The sequence below is a fragment of the Zootoca vivipara genome, chromosome 5, assembly GCF_963506605.1.
Source record: "Zootoca vivipara chromosome 5, rZooViv1.1, whole genome shotgun sequence".
NCBI lineage: Eukaryota > Metazoa > Chordata > Lepidosauria > Squamata > Lacertidae > Zootoca > Zootoca vivipara.
This window is the reverse complement of record NC_083280.1, coordinates 56,208,116-56,227,847: the sequence shown is the minus strand read 5'-3', so window position 1 is coordinate 56,227,847 and position 19,732 is coordinate 56,208,116. Positions and strand designations below refer to the sequence as shown.

The 19,732-nt window shown below is 39.9% G+C and overlaps 1 protein-coding gene across 3 annotated transcripts in view; it reads left to right on the top strand.

Moving 5' to 3' along the window:
* Positions 1-18,237, top strand: part of CHST15 (carbohydrate sulfotransferase 15) — an 82,385-nt gene extending 64,148 nt beyond the window's left edge. For all 3 annotated transcript variants that reach the window (XM_035137721.2, XM_035137720.2, XM_060274812.1), the window contains exons 4-8: positions 1,314-1,451; positions 4,281-4,437; positions 13,632-13,788; positions 15,056-15,203; positions 17,630-18,237. In XM_035137721.2, coding sequence (XP_034993612.1) covers positions 1,314-1,451; positions 4,281-4,437; positions 13,632-13,788; positions 15,056-15,203; positions 17,630-17,820 — 791 coding nt within the window. In that variant the 3' untranslated portion in view covers positions 17,821-18,237. The remainder of the gene's footprint in view (positions 1-1,313; positions 1,452-4,280; positions 4,438-13,631; positions 13,789-15,055; positions 15,204-17,629) is intronic.
* Positions 18,238-19,732: the final 1,495 nt, after the last annotated feature.

The window sequence follows — 19,732 nt, the reverse complement described above, 5'->3', positions numbered from 1 at the left end:
TGTAATAATTACACAGTTTTCAATGTCCGTATTTATACACACTCACATATAATTGTAATTATGTATTTATTTATAGTGCTGCCTTTTCCCCTGACAGGAACTCAAGGTGGTTTAAAGAAAAAATAAGAACAATTTATTCATGTTCATGTAGACTACAAAGAACTTGCTACATGGAATAGATTATGTAGAAATTAATCATGAAACCATTCAGACTCTTTTTTATCATATCCTTATTTATTTAGGGTTTTGAACTTTTTTATTACTGTTAATTTTACAATAAAAAAGAGCTTGAAAAATTAATAAACTTATAAAGTAAGTTGAAAAACAAAATGAGATTGATATACTGAGAGTAAATCAGTTCTTTAAATTTCAGAACATTTCACAGCAGTAGTTTTATCATTTGGAGAAAATAAGTTCTTTTGATGGTACTTAACCACATCAGATCCAGTTTGCTATATTGCCATTTTGTCTCTGCCCTGGTTCTTTTGACTTCATGAAAAGGAATTCCCAAATGTTATGTCTCCACTAATTCAATACCAGGTGTTATTTGAGAGCTCTCTTTCCCTGCAAGCAGTATTCCTGCTGCAGCTACCATGCAAGAAAATAAAAAAATTCCTTCAGTAGCACCTTAAAGACCAACTAAGTTTTTATTTTGGTATGAGCTTTCGTGTGCATGCACACTTCTTCAGATACAGTGAAATAGAAGTCCCCAGGCACTTATGTAGAGAAGGGGTGGGGAGGGGTGGGGATGGGGAGGGGAGATCACTCAGAAGGGTGGTGGAAGTGGGTGATTGACTGACTGATAGCTGTTGATGACCGAAAACGACTGCAAATGGTTTTGCATGAAAAAGCAGCTATCAGTCAGTCAATCACCAACAGCTATCAGTCAGTCAATCACCCACTTCCACCACCCTTCTGAGTGATCTCCCCTCCCCATCCCCACCCCTCCCCACCCCTTCTCTACATAAGTGCCTGGGGACTTCTATTTCACTGTATCTGAAGAAGTGTGCATGCACACGAAAGCTCATACCAAAATAAAAACTTAGTTGGTCTTTAAGGTGCTACTGAAGGAATTTTTTTATTTTACTTTGACCCAGACCAACACGGCTACCTACCTGTATGCAAGAAAATAGTTACTCATGTTACTTCCTTGTTGAACCATCAGTATAATTGAATAACTATCGTATTCTGTTAATGATTATGCTGTTTGAACAGGGTCTTCCACCAAATAGTCCAAAAGGCAGAGCAGTAAACATCTCTACTATACCACTGTAGATTCCAGGCTTACTTTATTTATGTATTTTTGCTTTCAGGGATAATTCGTCTGAGGGATGGATTTCATGATCGCTACCCAGTGGAAGATTACCTGGACTTGTTTGACTTGGCTGCTCATCAGATTCAGAGTGTGTTGCAGGGGGACACTGCAAAAGACTCCAACAAGATAATTATTGGTACAGAAACTACTGCTTATAGGGGTTTGTGTTGCTGGTATGAGACTTGCTTTAATAATATCAGTGGTTATCTGTACTAAGATAAGAGTTCACTGATCTCTGTATCTTAGCAATGTAAGCTAAGTATACGATAGCAAAAATGTGGATAATGCATGTTATTAGGACAACTTCTGTTGGCAAAAGGGTAATGCAAGCTTTACAGCATCATGAAAGTGTGCCTTCAACTAGTAATGAAAAGTTGAGCAAACATCTGTCTGAAAAGAAGAGCATTATAAATTTTGCGCTTTGTTTTCAGTGTAAATAGAGGCTGTTTAAAAATGCATTAATATTATTTAGTTATTTATAACACTTTATAGCACCTTGACAACAAGACAGTGTTCCATGCAACATGCTGTCCATCTAAAATAAAAAAATAACTACAAAGAAATACAAGAATCAAATCCAAATATGCAGAATCGGGCAAAAACATTGTGAATAAAAAATACCTTCACTTGCTAGTGAAATCTGGATGCATTCCATCACTATAAGTCCCACTGATTTAACCACAGTAAATGACACCATATGAAGCAAATAAGTAATCTAATGAACTTGATGGATATGGAAGAACATATGAGATAACGTACTCCAAATATATATGGGACTTTAGCTCTATTGTTTCCCTTAGGATGCATTCAGTGCAGGGTTGACCAGATGCCAAAGAGGACAAGAGTGCTTGTACCTTTAATGGTTGGGTAGGAGAGGGAATTTTAGGTGGTGTAGTTTGCATGAGAAGATATATCTGCTGAAATATCTGTTTCTACACAATACTAAAGGCACAGGTTTCCTCTTTTGCATCTGGTCACCCTAATTCAGCAACGGCGCTTTGTTTTTGGGAGGACAGCCCAGGTTAGTTGCAAGTGTGGCATCAGCAGCCCGGAAACACAGTCTGCTCAGACTCCACAAATGCCCCAGGAAACTTTAGCAAATAAAACTTTTCATGGGATGGAGATGTAGCGTTAATAGGAACCCCCATCTGTAATTTCTGCCTGCTGTGCTGCTGTTTAGTTATATAAAAGAGCCAAATATAGCGACACTAAACATTTGCTAGGCATAAGAGATGGGATAGGTTGAATATCCTTCAAGGGACCAATTTATTCTACTGTCTACTGAGACTGGGGAAAGTCTAAGCTGTTGAGACCTATGAAAGTTATTATGACATTCTTAACATATCCTGACTTTTTAAATCAAGAAGCTATTAAGCCTCATTATTTTGTTGTGATATGAGCAGGTTCACTGCTCTTTCTATAAACAAATATTGTGCCTCAAGTGCTCTTTGTGGACTTTTATTATCAAGGACACGTACAAGCTACAGTTTTTATTTTATAGCTCTCTTCTAAGGGGAAGAATGCTAATTCAAATGGCTAATGTACTTTTTTTGAGCAATTGCCTTTGCAAGGAGCTGAACTTTTTGTTAAGGAAAATGTTTGCATGGCCTCTTCTTAATAAAGTTTACAGGAAATCATCTGAATTAATCATAGCTGCCAAGTTATCCCCTTTTTTAAGGGATTTTCCATTATGCTGAATAGGCTTCCTCACGAGAAAAGGGAAAACTTGGCAGCTATGGAATTAATATGCCCATTATAGTGAACTTTTTTTAATTACCTTGTTAAAATACAATTTTGTCAAGAATCCATCTATAGGAAATATGAAAATCAGAGATTTTCTTAGGGAGCCACATTATTAAACGTCAAATGATTAAAAAGGAGAGATATAATTAAAACTATAAACATCCCTCTAATTTTACCAGGGAAAGTAATTTTACAATCAAAAACATCTCTGAATCAAATCTTTATTGGGTTGTAATTATATTCCCAGATGAAGCCATGGAGGTTTCAGAAGCACAACACAAGACCCTTGCAGCTCCAGGCATTTTAGAGAGGGTTTATTTATTTTTGATCCTTATTATGATAAATTTACCAGAATGGTTTATGAAAGCATAACTTGATTTCCCCCCATTAATCTCTGGTTAAGGACATTAAAGAGCCATTTGTAATGAAAGTAGGCAGTTCCATCATATATTGTGCGCTTTTAGCATCTATGAAAAATTGGTATATTTTAGACTGTGCTGTTCTCATTTGATATATAAATGCAGCAGCATTTAATTCATCATGGGTTAAATATGGATTCCTCCTCACAAACATTATTTCGTGTTGTGGTGCTATGGGGTGGGGGTGGGGAGAGATGATAAAACAACAAAATCATGGAATTTTTGAGTTGGAAGGGATGTCAAGGGTTATCTAACCTAACCCCCTGAAATGCAGAAATAATAGCTAAAGAATCTCTGACAGAAGGCCATCCAACCTTTGTTTATAAAAGTCCTTTGAAAGGGCGTCCATTACCTTTAAAGTTGTCTGTTCCACTATTGAATAGCTCTTGCTGTCAGAAAGTTCTTCCTAATGATTAGTCAGAGTCACCTTTCTTGTTATTTGAATCTATTGGTTTGGGCCCTGCCCTCAGGAGCAGCAGAAAATAAGTTTGCCGCTTCTTCCGTGTGGCAGCCCTTCAGATCCTAGAATTGTAGAGTTGGAAGGGATCCCGAGGATCATCCAATCCAACCCCCTACAATGCAGGAATCTCAATCGTATTTCCTTTCAGTCTCCGCCCAAGACATACCCAACTCCCTCAGCTATTAAGAAGTGTATTTTTGGCTGCCATAGCCAAGAATAGGAAGTGACCTAGCATATTTCATTTAATGTTCTGGTCCTGCAGTGCATTTACAACAGTGCTCAGAATGAGCCAGCCATCTAGGGTGACACTAATCTGCAGGGGTTTTTTTTTTGTCATTTCTAGGAGAGGCGAGTGCTTCGACAATGTGGGACAACAATGCTTGGATTTTCTTCTATGACAACAGCACAGAAGGGGAGCCTCCATTCTTAATACAGGACTTCATCCATGCCTTCCAGCCAAATGCAAAGCTGATTGTTATGCTTCGGGATCCTGTTGAAAGGTTAGCCAGCAATATTTGCAAAGTATCAAAGAAATGTATTTTATTCTTTTTATTTGTTCTTATGGACAGTGGCAGAGCTTCATGCTCCGGCACCGGGGGCGGAGACCACTGCCTGCAGGGGCGGGGCACACAGCAAGGGTGGGGAGCAGCCATGATGGTGCCCTTGGGATTGTGCTGCCCTGGGCGGAGCTCTTCCTACGCCCCTGCTTATGGATAGTTGACAGATGCCCCCAGAATTGGTCAAGAGCAGCATAACTCACCCCCACTACTTGACTCCATAAACACTCTTACTACCTCATCGAATCCATTGTTTTAAAAAACTTATTTCTAATATGGCTGATCTGGAAAGCTACAGTGTTTTTAGTGTAGAATTGGGTTCTTTAGGAAGCTCTAGAATAGAGATGGCTTACCTGCAGCCCAGTAGCCTGATGCAATCCCCCAAGACTTCAACAACATTGGTGACAGCAATAGAGAAAAGAAAATTTAATGTAGACATGGTACGACAGTGGGCAGAGAGGTTTGAACCTCTATACCCAGCCCTGGTGCAAATTGCTGATTTCCATATATTGGAGAAACTTTGAATACCTTTAATTCTTGTGCATGGTCTGGGAAAGAGTTAATACAGTATGCAATCGGAACTGATACGAGTTGTAAAATTGAACAAGTAAAACTCCCATATCAGATAATCTTTCATCTTGTTGACATTAGCAGAGATGCAGGTAACTATGGAAACTGGGAACTGTGTGGAGATCCCAGTTGCTTAGGGCAATTTCAGTGTGAAAAAGGCAAATGTATCCAATCTGCTATAAGGCATGGAAATTAAGGTCAACAGGTTTCCCCTGCACAATGGTAGTGTGTACAGTCAAAGAGTCCACTCCAAGTTGTAGTGAAAGAAGAGGAAACACAGTTCTTCAGGCTTTGCTGGCATGTAGTCCTTAGCAGTAATATGGAAATAAATATTTTAACCTTCTTCACAGGATTCCACCGGCTTCTTAATATCCCTGATTTTGGTGAGATATAAGGACTTCTTTGCATTGTATTGCATGGCCCAATTCTCACCTTTATAAATGGTAAAGTGATTTATTTCAACTGCCACATGGTATTCTATTATTATTTATTCGTAACATTTCTGTCCTGCTCTTCTTCCTGAAAGAGCCCATGGCAGCTGGTAGACAGTTTTATAGAACAATATAGCACGGTCTTTTCCTAAGGATTTAAGTAAAAAAGCCTTGATGATATGGTGAAGCTCAGGTCTCATTAACTATATTTAAAAGATGTCTCATCATATGTAAAATGACAGATAATAGCAATATTATATTAAGGTGACCACATCCAGGCTTGGCATTAGCATTTGGTGCTCTTAGGCAAACTTACATCCTGGCAAGGACCACTAATGCTGAGGTCTGCTTTTTATAATTAGTTTGGGATAAATCAGAACTAAGCTTTAAAACAACCATTCCTCTGAATATATAAATCATTATTAGGAGTGGATTCCAAGACTCTCATCCTTTTACTGTTACGGCAGAAAGAGGTGAAACTATAAAGAACTTTGGACATATGAGGAATGCAGGATAGCTGAAATGGTCAGTTCCCAACCCCCACCTGTTATTCCATTGGTTTTTGGACAAAGTATTGCTTATTTCTAGCTTGAAGTAATAACACTTGTTTTCTGGAAATATTTAAGTTTCCTCAGTTTACTAAAGGCACGTTCAGTTCTTTTCTTGTGTATATTTTAGGCAGAGGCTAGCAACATATATTGGAAGGCAATATATGTTGCTCTGCAGGCCCCAGGCAAGGATAGTAAAGGAAAATAACGCCTGTAATACTCAGCCACATCTTTTGATGTGAGCTTAGGCAGTGGTTTCCAAACTGTCCACACTGCACCCCATGGGCCCCTTGAAGATTGCCCAGGGTCCTGGTGGCAGACCCAAATGGGGAGGGGGGAACCATATGGGCCACTTGACCCAGGCCTCCGATTCCAAAGGGGGCCTCAGTCAGCATATTAAAAAAAGGGGGGGCACATTATCTAACTGGCCCGGGCTTCTGCCTGGCTCTGCAAGGGCTTGCTTGGTGGACTACTTAATTATTTTTTCTGCCTGTTGTAGCAATGGAAATGTGCTGTGCTAGATGCTATATGATTCTCAATTGTATTTTTATTGGTATTTTTTCTCATATTTTGTACTTCATTGCAGTTTGAACGCCATAGGATTCAGATTGTAATAAAATAAAATGCAAAATGTGAAACAAAAGAAACAATAAAAGTACAATTCAAAAATCAATACTTCTGTTTAACGTGATGGGTGTGCCATCTTCAACTGCAAATCCACAGACCATCTGGGCAGTGGTGGAGCTTCATGCTCCGGCACCGGGAGGCGGAGAGCAGGCGGGGCTGGGCTGGTGCATGTCCTTTGGACAGGGTGCGCCCCCCCAGGGGCATGCTGCGTGTCCTGGGGGCGTGGCACCCAGCGCGGTCAGACGGGGCAGCCACAATGGCACCCCACCAGGATTGCGCTGCTGGGGGGCGGTGCGCTCTCCCTGCACTCCTCTTCCTCTGCCAGTGCATCTGGGTGAAGTTTATGGACCATAGTTTGGAACCCCCAACTCTAAGGTGTATTTGTATTTGTGATTGTGGTTCTTATTCTTGGTTCTGTCAGCTATGATTTCTGTGCCTTCTCCATTCCTACCACAATGCTACATAGGCATTTGTGTAATCCTTAAAAAGAAAAAGTGGTGCAAGGGAGCACATAGTTGTCTCCCACAAGTCTATGTGCTCCTCCTTTCTAGGCTCATGGCACATATCTCCCCCTCTTTGTATTTTTAAAGAAGCAAGCAGGCTTCCCTACCACTGCAATATCACTTTTGTGCAATGAGAATACTACAGTTGCAGGATCAGAAGCTTATTCTGCTGCTGCAAATATATGCTTTTCTCTAAGGTGGCTTGAGCAAGTCTCCTGCATCAGTTCTGTTCCCTTCTTACCCAAGGCTTTACTGTGCTTGCTTCAGTCCCAAGGAATAGTCCCAAGGTTTCTTAAATAGTGTACTGCTTGTTGCCCTCCTGCCATATGTTTGAGAGAATGCCGCAGGTTTACATCTGCCTATTGAGACATTAACATATCAGACCGCTGGTCCATCTAGCTCAGTCTTGTTGACAGCGACTGATAACAGCTCTCCAAGATTTCAAGCAGGAGCTGCTCCCAGCTGTTATCACTTTTTGTCCCTCATCTGCCATTTTGGGGTACACAACAGGTTTCAATCTGTCTATTAAAACTAATGGAGGCATCATGCCTGCATTGAGTTCAATGGGCACACTGGATTTTTGTGGACATTTTATTTTCAAGCATTCACAAAAGCTCGAAGGTGAGTGCTTGAAAATAAAATGTTCTCAGTGGAAATGCTTGGAAAACTCAAATGATTTTCAAGTGGAATGTGGGGATTTTTGTTCATCTCTAACTCAGTGGTGCTGGTTAGAACAGAGCTGGAAGGTCAAACTCAGCAGACCGAACAAGAGAGACTCTATATATAGGAGGGCTAGCTTACCACATTTGTGAAGTAATACACATTAGCATCTGAAGAGAAGGGGGTTTGGGGTATAAAACTATTAAAGAGACTATAATTACTTGCACCGCTGGTTGAAAATAGTAACTTGTGGAATTTAGGAATGAGATTATTTTTGTAGGGAAATGATAACTTTTATCCCTATTTAAAGGTTTCGTTCATATGCTGTTTCTGATCAGCTTATACTTAGGGAGAGCTGTGGATTCATGCAAGATCACCACATGCTCTTTTCCTCACACAAGGGAAAATGTAAATCTTAAACTGGCCAATTGTGTACATTAAATTCCTTGTAAGAAGTTTTAGTCATGCCATATTCAAATAAATGGAAGAACTTATGGTTCATTCATTTTCCCCCTGTGAAAAAGGAGGTACAATGGGAAGTAAAAGGAAGTAAAATCTGATCAGGGTCATATATTTGCCTTGTCTCATTTGATTTGTGTCCATAGGCTCTGCCTCTTTCAAAATCAGTCAATTTTATAAAATGGGAGAAAAGGTGGTAAATCAGTTTCCAGTGCCACATATATAAAAATCAAATATTAGAATGTAAATTGGCTTTTACCTTTTTTTTTTACTTTTTTGAAAGATAGTAATAGGGAAAACACACTACCGCCTGATGTGAATGTTTTCTTTATTAGAATTCTATTCTCATCAGCAGCACTACATAGAATAAGAGCTGTCAACAGTAGTGCTCCCCATTGCCCAAGTCACCTCATGGCCCCCTGTATGGCAGACAGTGCACTGTTGACTTGATAAATCTATTTTGTTGCCTCTGAATGTTAACAGATGGTAATTGTATGCAAGAGAGCTGGATGAAGTGGCTTTTTCTGTAAATGATCTGGAAATGCTCTGCAATATAACTCTAACATTCACCAGCTGTTGCTTTAGTGTCTGTCTCATATCGTAATATGCCCCTTAACTTGGGAGATACAATTTTGTCCACTTGTAATAGATACAGTCTCCATTACAATAGATCATGCTTTTTCTCTCTCACCACGGGATAAATCTAACCCTATATACTGCTGAATTGTAAATTCTTTATTCCTGACAGCCATGTAGCATAACTGTGCCTTGCCATACTCAATGTAAATATTTGATGGGTAGACTAAAGTCCCACATGCTGGTTTCATCTTAACCTAAGGGAAGTTACACCAACATTATTGTCACTATTTAATTGTTTTGGGGTTTTCTTTAGAGGAATCCTGTAGGGATGGAGGAAGAAAAACTAAGAGTCCTAAACTGGACTGGAGTTTAATATGTGTTTTATGTCTAGGAAAGTTGTGCATTATTATTATTATTATTATTATTATTATTATTATTATTATGCATTATTAAAGTTGTGCATTATACAGCATTGCTTTCCCCCTGTAAACTAATTGACTTCCAGTCATTTTGAGCCATGGAATTCTATAATGATGGATCACGTAGCTCAGCTGTAAAATATCTTCAGAGATATTAGTATTTGGCCAAAAAAGAATCTTGAGTTATATTGGGTGCTGGAAGAGAATACAATGGCCATGGTTGTGGTAATGCCTAGATATTCCTCATTGGTTCTGTTCCCCTTAATATTCCAGCAGTGGCTGCAGTGCACATATTTTCCTTTCCTAGAATCTGCACGAACAAAGGGATTCAAACGGCAATTTATTAAATAGTTTAAACTTAGAAATGCAACATAAAACTATGGCAGCTGAACTTGCAGTTGCTCTTCTGCTACCCTAGCACTGCATGTGACTGTTGTGCTATGGTATGCCTGCTCACTCACTTTTCTTTTTCAAGGCCTTTGTTTTCCTTCTCTTTCCCTTCTGGCATTAGAGAGACAAGGAGGCAGCTACCATGCAGCTGCATGTTTCCTTAGTTGTGGAAAAACACATTTCTGTACCATGACAACACAGAGGGAAGAGGAACAGTCACACTGTTGAGAGCTGCAGGCCCATGTGATCACCAGTGAACATTTATTTAAAACCTGGTTCAGCCTTTCATTTTTGCTATCATTAAACAGCTTCTGCAAAAATTGTTAACATAGGGAACACATCACGAACCAGGTATTTATGCTGTTAGAATTGAAATGTGGAACTGTGCTTGAAAGAAATTGTTCCACTTTTTATGCTAGGTTCCATTTCTTCTGCAATCTTTTCTGATGAGGATTCAGTCATGTGCACCTACACTTAATTGTGATAGATCATGGCAGTCGGTAACAGCATCAAGTGAGTCATAAGTAGCAAGAGCAGCTGAAATCAGCAAAGATTTGGTTTTTATAAAGATTTCCCACAAAGCAAAATAAATAAATAAGGAAATATCCTACAACTTATACAGATTTAATTAGAATATGAGAATCTCCTGACAAGGGGTTTGTGGGCACTCCAGTGTCTACATGGAGTTCCCTTACATGTAGCTGTACCATGATTTAATCACTAAACTGTAGGGTGTGCTTCAGTCTTGCACACTCCCATCTCTTCTCCCCTGCATCTGGGAGAAGGACTTCCTAAGCTTTTCATTTTAATCAACCCTTAAGTTAGCTAACAATTTTAACCTCCTTTTCTCTGAGGCAGGTATTGTAGTAGTATAACTCTAATTATGGTACGTCTCAAAAACATAGGAAGTTGAAACCTTGGTTTCTGAAGCTGTACTGCTTCAATAAACTATAGTTATTGTGAACCAGGTTCCCTAGTTCAGCAAAATTTTGCAAAGTCCCCCTCTTGGCCATGCAGAGGGAGGGGAGTTTTGAGTGCTCAAGGCTTGTGCATAAACCATATTTTAGCTGGACATACAAACATGACATATGTATCTCTAACAACTCTTGGGAAAATCAATTTCATTCCCTTACTAAGCTCTTTGGAGAAATGTTCTACCAAGAGAAACTAAGGCTGCAGTCTTAATCCATACTTACCTGGGAGTATGTCCCACTGATCTCTGAGACTTAATTTTGAGTAGACATGTATAGGATTCTGTTGTGACACACATACATAAACAGACTATTCAGGAAAAGGTCATCAGAAAGGAGATTGATTTCAGTTAAGGGGTTTGGAGAAGGAGATAAGAAGACCCTTTCTAAAGGCCATTGTACTTAACCAAGATATAGGCATGAGTTTTTTTGTAATGGGAAAATTGGTTATAAGAATCTGATTGGTCTTTTAAGATATACATTTTAGTAAACTGTTCTTGTTTTAAAAAAGTATAACTGATAGACCGTTGACAGAGCATACTGGGCTAGGCATAGTTCTGCTAATATTCAAACAAGTGATAACAAGAGAAAGCACACAGAGAAACAGATTTAAAGTTGATTATAATGGAAATGAATGACAGATCCCCAGTTTTTTGAGGAATGTCCCTTGATATCAAGATAAACAAAATATTAGCTGTTTTGGGTTTAAGTGCAAAGATTACCATTGCATAATAGTCATCACAATTTAGGGTTGCCATATTTCAGAAAGTGAAAATCTGGACAGGAAAGTTGTTAAGTTTCCTGCTCCCCCAAAAAACTTTGTTTTGAAGTTTTTGAGCTATTTTTAAATGACACTCCCAGCACGGGTTTCCATATGTCCAGATTTTCCCAGACATTAAAACGATTTCTGCCCTATCACAATTGTGACTAGATTTAGTTGCAATTCTTATTTCTTGATCCTAAACTCTAGGCGCAGGCATGTCAAAGCTGCGGCCCTCCAGATGTTTTGGCCTACAACTCCCATGATCCCTAGCTAGCAGGACCAGTGGTTGGGGTAGATGGGAATTGTAGTCCAAAACATCTGGAGGGCCGCAGGTTTGACATGCCTGCTCTAGGGGGTAATTTCATGGTTATTTAAATATAGAAAGCTGCTGCCCTCCTATAAGATTAGATTTTAATTCCGAGACAGAATTTCATACTCGTGTTCTATTTTGGAATGGATATGCATGACCATGTTGTTTATTTTTATCTGTTTAAGTTTTCTACCATCTTGAGCAAGCGTAGAAAAACTGCAGTCCTCCAGATCTTGTCAGACCACAACTTCCATCATCCCTAGCCAGCATGATTGGTAGCCCATCAACATCTGGATGGCCACAGGTTCCCCACCTCCGATCTAGAGAATGTGATTAAATGGTGCAAGAAATAGCCATCTAAATGAGCTGCATATGCCAAGCATCCTTTTGGCTCACTTTCTTGGCCACCTTCTCGTCTGTCTAACCTAGATAGCAAGCGCTATTAGCTAGCACGGATGTTACTCAAAGCAGAAATTGCAAACTTCATCTTTCTTGATTTCTTTTGATAATGTGCATTTAATGAGCTCTAACCTTTTTCTACACACACATTTCTGCAGGGAAAGTGGGGGGGAAATTGTTTATGTTTCAAAGTGCCGCATTTAATGAATTGGCTGGCTCCATCCTTCCTGTTTTTCTCATATCTTCCAGTTTCACAGCCAACTATTTCATGCACAGTAAAACAGGAGGCTGCCTAAGGCAGCAAAATATTAAGCACGGCCAAATATTCAGCACGTCTGTATTGTCAGCGAAATATAAGTTGGGAGTGGCACATTTTTCTGTTTGTTTTCATTACACCTACAGACAGAACTTTCCATTCGTACATGGCTCTGTTGTTATAACATACCACACAGAGACGCAGCAGTTAGTGAGACCCCTCCTTCCCCACCTCTGGCTGTTCTGACATCTCTGCTGCACTCTCTTTTCTCCTCCTCATGAAAATCAATAGTTTTTTATTCATCACATGAAAGGAAGGGGGGGGGAATATCTTTCAAAGTAAACAAGCCTGAAGCTGCTAGCAGGTGTTTTACCTTAAAACATCTTTTAAACAAAAGGTGACAGCGGGCTGAAGTAAAGTGTATCAAAATTCCAAGGTCAAAGTACTTCCTAGGGATGAGTGTGACTTTGTGAAGCAGGCACACAGGTCAGGGAAGGGGCCACAACAGGGAGGAATCAACAGATAGTGAGACCAGAGGAGAGGTGGCTGAAAAAGAGTGTTCAGTGGACACTGGACTGGAAGATAAGACCCTGAAGGAAGGGTATTTGGAGGTGAGGGAGGGCTTGAGAGTAAGATAACTGAAGATGGGGAATCGAAGAAAGGAGTGACTAATAAGCAAGCAAGACTAATGAGAGTGGCCATGCGACTGGGATAATTAATATAAAAGTGGTAGCAAAAGCTACAAGAATGAATAAGAGCAGCAAGGAATATAGTCTAAAAGGAGCAATAGAGGGTCAAGATCTGAATCGTGTAGTTCATATGGCTAGTTTGAGAGATAAAAATGGTAAGTTAGCAAAAAATGGTAAGTTAGCAAAGAGAAGACAAGTAATAGTATTATTGGATCTTGTTCCTGTAATATTTTTTCCTCATCTGACACCCCTGCCAAGACCAAAGAGATGGTGGGAAGATGTTTGGGAAGTACACTCCACTAAAGTGAGGTACTTGTAGGATTCCCTTGCCAGATAGGCAACTTGGATCAATCTGGCATTTCAGTTTAATTTTCTTTGGAATGGAGCTGTGAGAATTCTGCTGGAATAAACAAGAAATTAAAGCAGAGCCCTACTATACAAATAGCACTCTTCCTTTTCTTTTCTTGCCTGGACAATAGCTATTGGTTTATTACTATGATGGTGATGTGGGATGGCTTAGCTGCAATTGTGCTTCAATTCTTCCTGTGTTGTTTCATTTACAGATTGTATTCTGATTATCTTTACTTTGCAAGTGCTAACAAATCTGTAGAAGACTTCCATGAAAAAGTGGCCGAATCACTGCAGGTCTTTGAAAATTGCCTGGCAGATTACTCCCTGAGAGCCTGTGTGTACAACAACACAATTAACAATGCCATGCCCGTACGTACATTTCAGTTCTCACTTGATATGATTCTTAGACAATAGAATTTCATGAAGCTGGTATTATCACATATTAGAATATGTAACAAATACATTATAGAGTGAAAAAACCCACTATCTTCATGAACTTGTGTTTGAACCTGGTGGTTCATATGACAAAGTCTTTCTGCTTAAAAATCCATCCATCCACATAGAAGACAAAAGGCTGACACCTCTTCTAAATTGAGGATTTAACTGTTTATCTTTGGTAAAAAGGGAGCAAGTTGAGCACCCAACTAGAGCATTAATGGGTGCATTCATGTACTATCATCTTTCTCCCCTGTGAGGAACCTTTACAGCATTTGGGACTTTTTAGTCTGGGGGGAAAGGGAAAAGGAAGGAAAGGGGAACATGATAGAGGTGTATAGAATTATGCATGACACAGTGAAAATGAAGACGGGGCATTTTTCTACTTTTCTCATAACACTGGTCTAGAACAAGAGATTATCCAATGAAGCTGAATGTTGGAAAGTCAGAAGTACTTCTTCACACAATGCATACTTAAGATATAAAATTGCTGCCACAAGATACGGTCATGGTCACAGATTGGCTTTCAAAGGGGATTAGACAAATCCAATGGCTGTTCGTCATGGTGGCTGCATGCTGCCTCCAGTATCGGAGGGTAGCATACCAGCTGAGGGAGAAGTATCCCCTCCCTGCTGGGCTTCCCAGATGCATGTATGCCAGGGTTGCAAACTTTTCTGGGTCCGTGGGCACATTTGCAAACCAGATAAACTGTTGTGGGTACAATGGATGTGCAGCAGCTGTACACATGAGCCCTGCAGGTATGCACAACACATGCACACTCACTTTCACCCCATCTCCATTTAGGCTTTAAAAATATTTTTTGCTGTTTTTCAAGCCTAATACGGGTGCAGAGGCGGAGGCAAGAAGTTAACCTTCCAAAGTCTAATTTCAGGTATGAGCTTTCGTGTGCATGCACACTTCTTCAGATCATACCTATGAAAAACTTAGTTGATCTCTAAGGTGCTACTGGAAGGAATTTTTAAATTTTGTTTCGACTATGTCAGACCAACATGGCTACCTACCTGTAACTAGTTCAGGAATGGGGGTCCTCTGCTATAGCACATATGGTGACCCACGAGTATGTCACACCTCTGCAATAAAGCTATGGCTTGCATAATCTCACTTATTGTTGTCTGCCATGGCCAATTCATTTGTAGTGTTTTCTTAAAACAAGAATTTATTTTGTTTTTCATTCTTTTAGGTAAGGCTCCAGGTTGGACTGTATGTTGTTTTTCTCTTGGACTGGCTTGCAGTTTTTAATAAAGATCAAATACTAGTTCTCCGCTTGGAGGATCATGCATCCAACGTTAAGCTTACTATGCACATGGTGTTCCAGTTTCTGGATTTAGGTAGGAAATTTTCTGACCTTTCTGATTAAAGCACATTCAATGAAGTTGCCCTGTTTTTCTAAGGCTTCTGCTTCGGCCCCCTCCCTAAATCTGGTCTCAGACAGTCCCTGGTAATTGCTCTGTAGTTAGATCGCATATATTCAAACTTAAAGATAAGTTGCTTAAATTTAGCCATTCTTTGTCTTTTAACCAAGAGGAATGCTATTTTAAATTTAAATTTAATCCACAGGTTCATGTTACCTTTGGGTCACTTGGCACATACTTTCCTATAAGATAATATAAGAATATTTCATTTAAGAATGTTGCATGTTCAGTGTAAGAACTGGCAGGTGTACAGACCTATAAAGTAGTGCAGTTGCATCAAGTTATGGCTGCACACTTTCCGCCCCTTCCACATGGAGCAATTCAGTGATCAAAAATGGCCTTCGGTGAACCATTTCTATGTGGAAACAGATCAATATGAGCTGATATGCTACCGGTAAATAGCAGTCTTTAGGTCAGGCTTGGGAATCAGGCATGGGGAACCGTGGCCCACAGGCTAAATTAGGCCCACCAGGGATTCTAATTTGGCCCATAAGGCCATTTTTTCTTTCGCCATGTTCACCTGTGGGTGAGGGAAAGCTGCAGCTGCAAAGGAACAATTGGGAGCATTTGAGTGTGGTTCCAATTGTTCCCCTACAAATGGGACTTGGGTTTGGTGTTTTTTATTATTATTATTATTAAATGGCACCACATGTAAGTCCTGCAGGGAACTGCTGCGCTTAGGAGCTCCCAAGTGGAGTTGATCGCTGGGCTTGTATTCAGCTCCACCCAGATGTCAAAGTGGCCTACCTCTGCTTTAGATCATCAAAAGGTTGCAGCATGTAATGTATTTCAAAAGTGAATTGCTATCTTTTTTGCACGAGGGTGTACTGGACCTCTATGCATGAGTGACATAAATGCTTCCTGACATGAGGAGCTCCATCATAAGAGGACAACTTTTTAGAAAAAAGGAGAAAGGATGTGCATTCATGATTATTTTATGCTAAATTGTTCCAAGAAAACAATCAGCCATAAGGATTTATTCTGTTTGGATGAAGGTTGGTTTAGACATTTTAAAAATAGATGAACAATTCATGCTGCTTACGATGCAAAATGATTTAAGTGATACATGGGGGATGGAATCATCTTATGTTTTAAATGCAATTAACTTTTAAGTATTTAAAAACTGTCTAAACACTACAGAACATAACCTGGAGAAGAACTGTTGCATTAAACTTGTATTAATATATGGGAATTAGGGTGTTGAGCTAGAATGATCCAGCACCAGCAGAGATTTTTTTTTTAACATTGTGTAAAGAAAGAAAAGAACACATATTTACTTAGAATGGCTTGTACACTACAGCTTGCAAATGGAACAGGAGCCACACTCTTCATGTTTTCACATGGTCCCTTAGCTGGATACAACCTTAGGTATGTTAGTGCTAGACTCACTGAAATTAAAAGCCCAAAGTTAATTATCTCCATTCTTTTCAATGGGCCTCCTCTGAGTAGGACAAAATGGCTAGAACCCCTATTTCTGCATCTCAAGCTCACGCTCCTAAGGGGCAAACAATGTTCTGAGGTTAAATGCATGCAAGCATTCAATATGCATGAATTCCCTTCCTTAAATAGTATGAGAGTGGGAATGTAAGTGAACATAACCAGAGCCATTGTGCAAGAGCAGGGGAGAATTAAACCTTTCCTCACATGATGGAATCACAGTGAAAAATGTCCTTAATGAAAACTTCAAGGAGCATAAGGCTATCAATGGCTACTAGCCATGATGACTATGTTCCATCTCCACTGTTGGAGACAGCATGCTTCTGAATACCAGTTTCCGGGAATCACAAGTAGGGAGAGTGTTGTTGCGTTCAAGTCCTGCTTCTAGGCTTCCCACAAGCATCTGATTTGCTACTGTGAGAACAGGGTGCAGGGCTAGATGTGCCTTTGGCCTGATCCAGCAGAGAGCTCTTCTTGTTCATAAGCATTCTCTCCAAAGCTGCTTATTAGCCCTAGCAGAGAAGTTTCCATTGGCATCAAAAGCAGTTGCAGATGGGGAATTTTTGGTGCATCACAGCATGTACAGAAAAGTCTAAGCTGACTCTCTATCTTGCTTATCCCTAACAGCCGAAAAGAACAACGATTAAAAAACCAAAATCTTGTATATTAAATGCTTGCAAACATTTCATGCCATGTATAGTTTGGTCCTAATAGAAGGGATGGTGTGTGCTTTAGGCGCTGCCAAGAAGTCATGCCTCCTGTTCAGACAACAAGCTATAATGTCCAAAAGCCACGTTTATACATCTCATGTCACTTAACTTGGAAATGCTTGAGGAAATGCATAACAGAAAGTTATACAAGCATATTTTGTGGTTATCTTTTTCCTTTTCTTAATTTTACTACAGGTGCTCTAAGTGAAAAAGAAGAAGCTCTAATTACCAAAAGTCCTGCATCAAATACCAGGAGGCCTGAAGATCGCAATTTGGGCCCTATGTTACCTATCACAAAGGAAATTCTACGAGATTTCTATCAGCCTTTCAACACAAAACTGGCTCAAGTTCTTTCTGATGAAGCTTTTTTATGGAAAAAATCCTGATCTGTCAATTCTGGTGCCACCAATACAGTGCTTAGGATTATTTTTTAATCTTGTTTTCAGGTGCAAGCAATTGCCCACTCTGAGACCAAGCAAGCCTACTGCAGTTAAATCCATGTTCAGCATACAATATGTCAACAAAGTTATATCAGATTTGCCATAGAAGAACATAAAGCTCTATCAATGTCTTTTGTAAACTTTTCTCTCTCTCAGCAAACAGTGCACCAATAGCCTCGATATGAAGCAGTCTTGCATTCTGTGGTTATGGTTTTTGAAATGCCATTTTTAAGCTATTGTTACAATGCAGAAAGCACTAGCCACCTAAAAATGCACATTCATTCTAATTTTTAAGATACGTCTTGCATTCTTTTGAAACTATTCAAAACAGCTTTTTAACCATTAAAAGTTCATTGATTTTCATCTGGAAGTCTGTTTTTAATTTCAACAAACTCTTCAATATGTGTTCCCCTTGCCCATAATAAACCTATTAAATCTGCCTGAGCTGCGTAACGTAAAACATAAAATCAAAACCAAGTAACTTTTAAATGGATAATTGTGTTTTAGTAAGCCCAGAATGAATCCTTCCCCTGTAACAGTAATCAAGAGAAGAATTTTCCTCAAGGTTGCCTTACTCTAAAATATTAATTGATAAGAGGGCTGACTTTCAAACCGCTGTAAGAATAGGATACAATCATAATAAGTTTACAATCAAATAAAATAAAATAGAAGAGGGAGGGAAATTATAGCTTTACTTTTTGTTTGGTATAGTTATGTGCTGGTTCTATATGCAATGTGGGTCTCATTCAAAAGCTATCAAAAGTACCAGGAGTTTGACTTACAGAGCAGAGCTAGCTATAGAATTACAATATTCCACTAAAGTACACAGCCTAAAATCCTGATGATTATTTCCTGTACTTAAGAATACAAAGCTTAGGCCAGGTATGGTTAACATTTTCAGCCCTAAGGCAGCATTCAAGAATGGCCACATGCTAGGACAAAGTGGTTTGGGCCACCAAACATGCACTCGCTCTCACTTGTGCATGCATACACACAGAATACAAATTCGCCACTCATACTCATACACAAATTCATGAATACACATATTGAGCTGGTTTCCCTCCCTATCCATTCTAGACCAATGAGCTTCTTGATTAGTGTTGGTGCTGACCTTTAAAGCCCGAAACGGCCTTGGTCCGGTATACCTGAAGGAGCGTATCCACCCCCATTGTTCAGCCCAGACACTGAGATCCAGCGCTGAGAGCCTTCTGGCGGTTCCTTCACTGCAAGAAGCAAAGCTACAGGGAACCAGGCAGAGGGCCTTCTCGGTAGTGGCGCCCGCCCTGTGGAACGCCCTTCCGTCGGAGGTCAAGGAGATAAACAACTACCTGACATTTAGAAAACACCTAAAGGCAGCCCTGTTTAGGGAAGCTTTTAATCTGTGATATTTTAATGTATTTTGGTACTTGTTGGAAGCCGCCCAGAGTGGCAGGGGAAACCCAGCCAGATGGGCGGGGTATAAATAATAAAATAATAATAATAATTAGCGCCTTGACCCTTCCAGGCAAGGAACTGCTCAGTGTCCAAGTAATTCATTCTGAAGTCACCTCCCTGTGGTACAAGACTGGGCACTGTGTATCGAGCTCCTGGGCTGCACAGATGACAACTCCTCCCCCCCCTTCCGGCCTCACTGATGTGGTCCAAAGGAAAGCAGAGCAATATCAGCTTGGCTGCAGAAGTTGCTGGAAGGAGGTGTACAAGACACCATATAACCGTCTTAGGGATTCCACTTTGGATTTGTGTCAGGTTTACTCCTTAGCCTTTTCTTCTCCCAAAGATATCGCAGAAGGCAGCACAGGTTTAGGATCAGAGTTTTCCTTCTCCTAGATGGCCTACCTTCCGAGACTGACCTCCATCT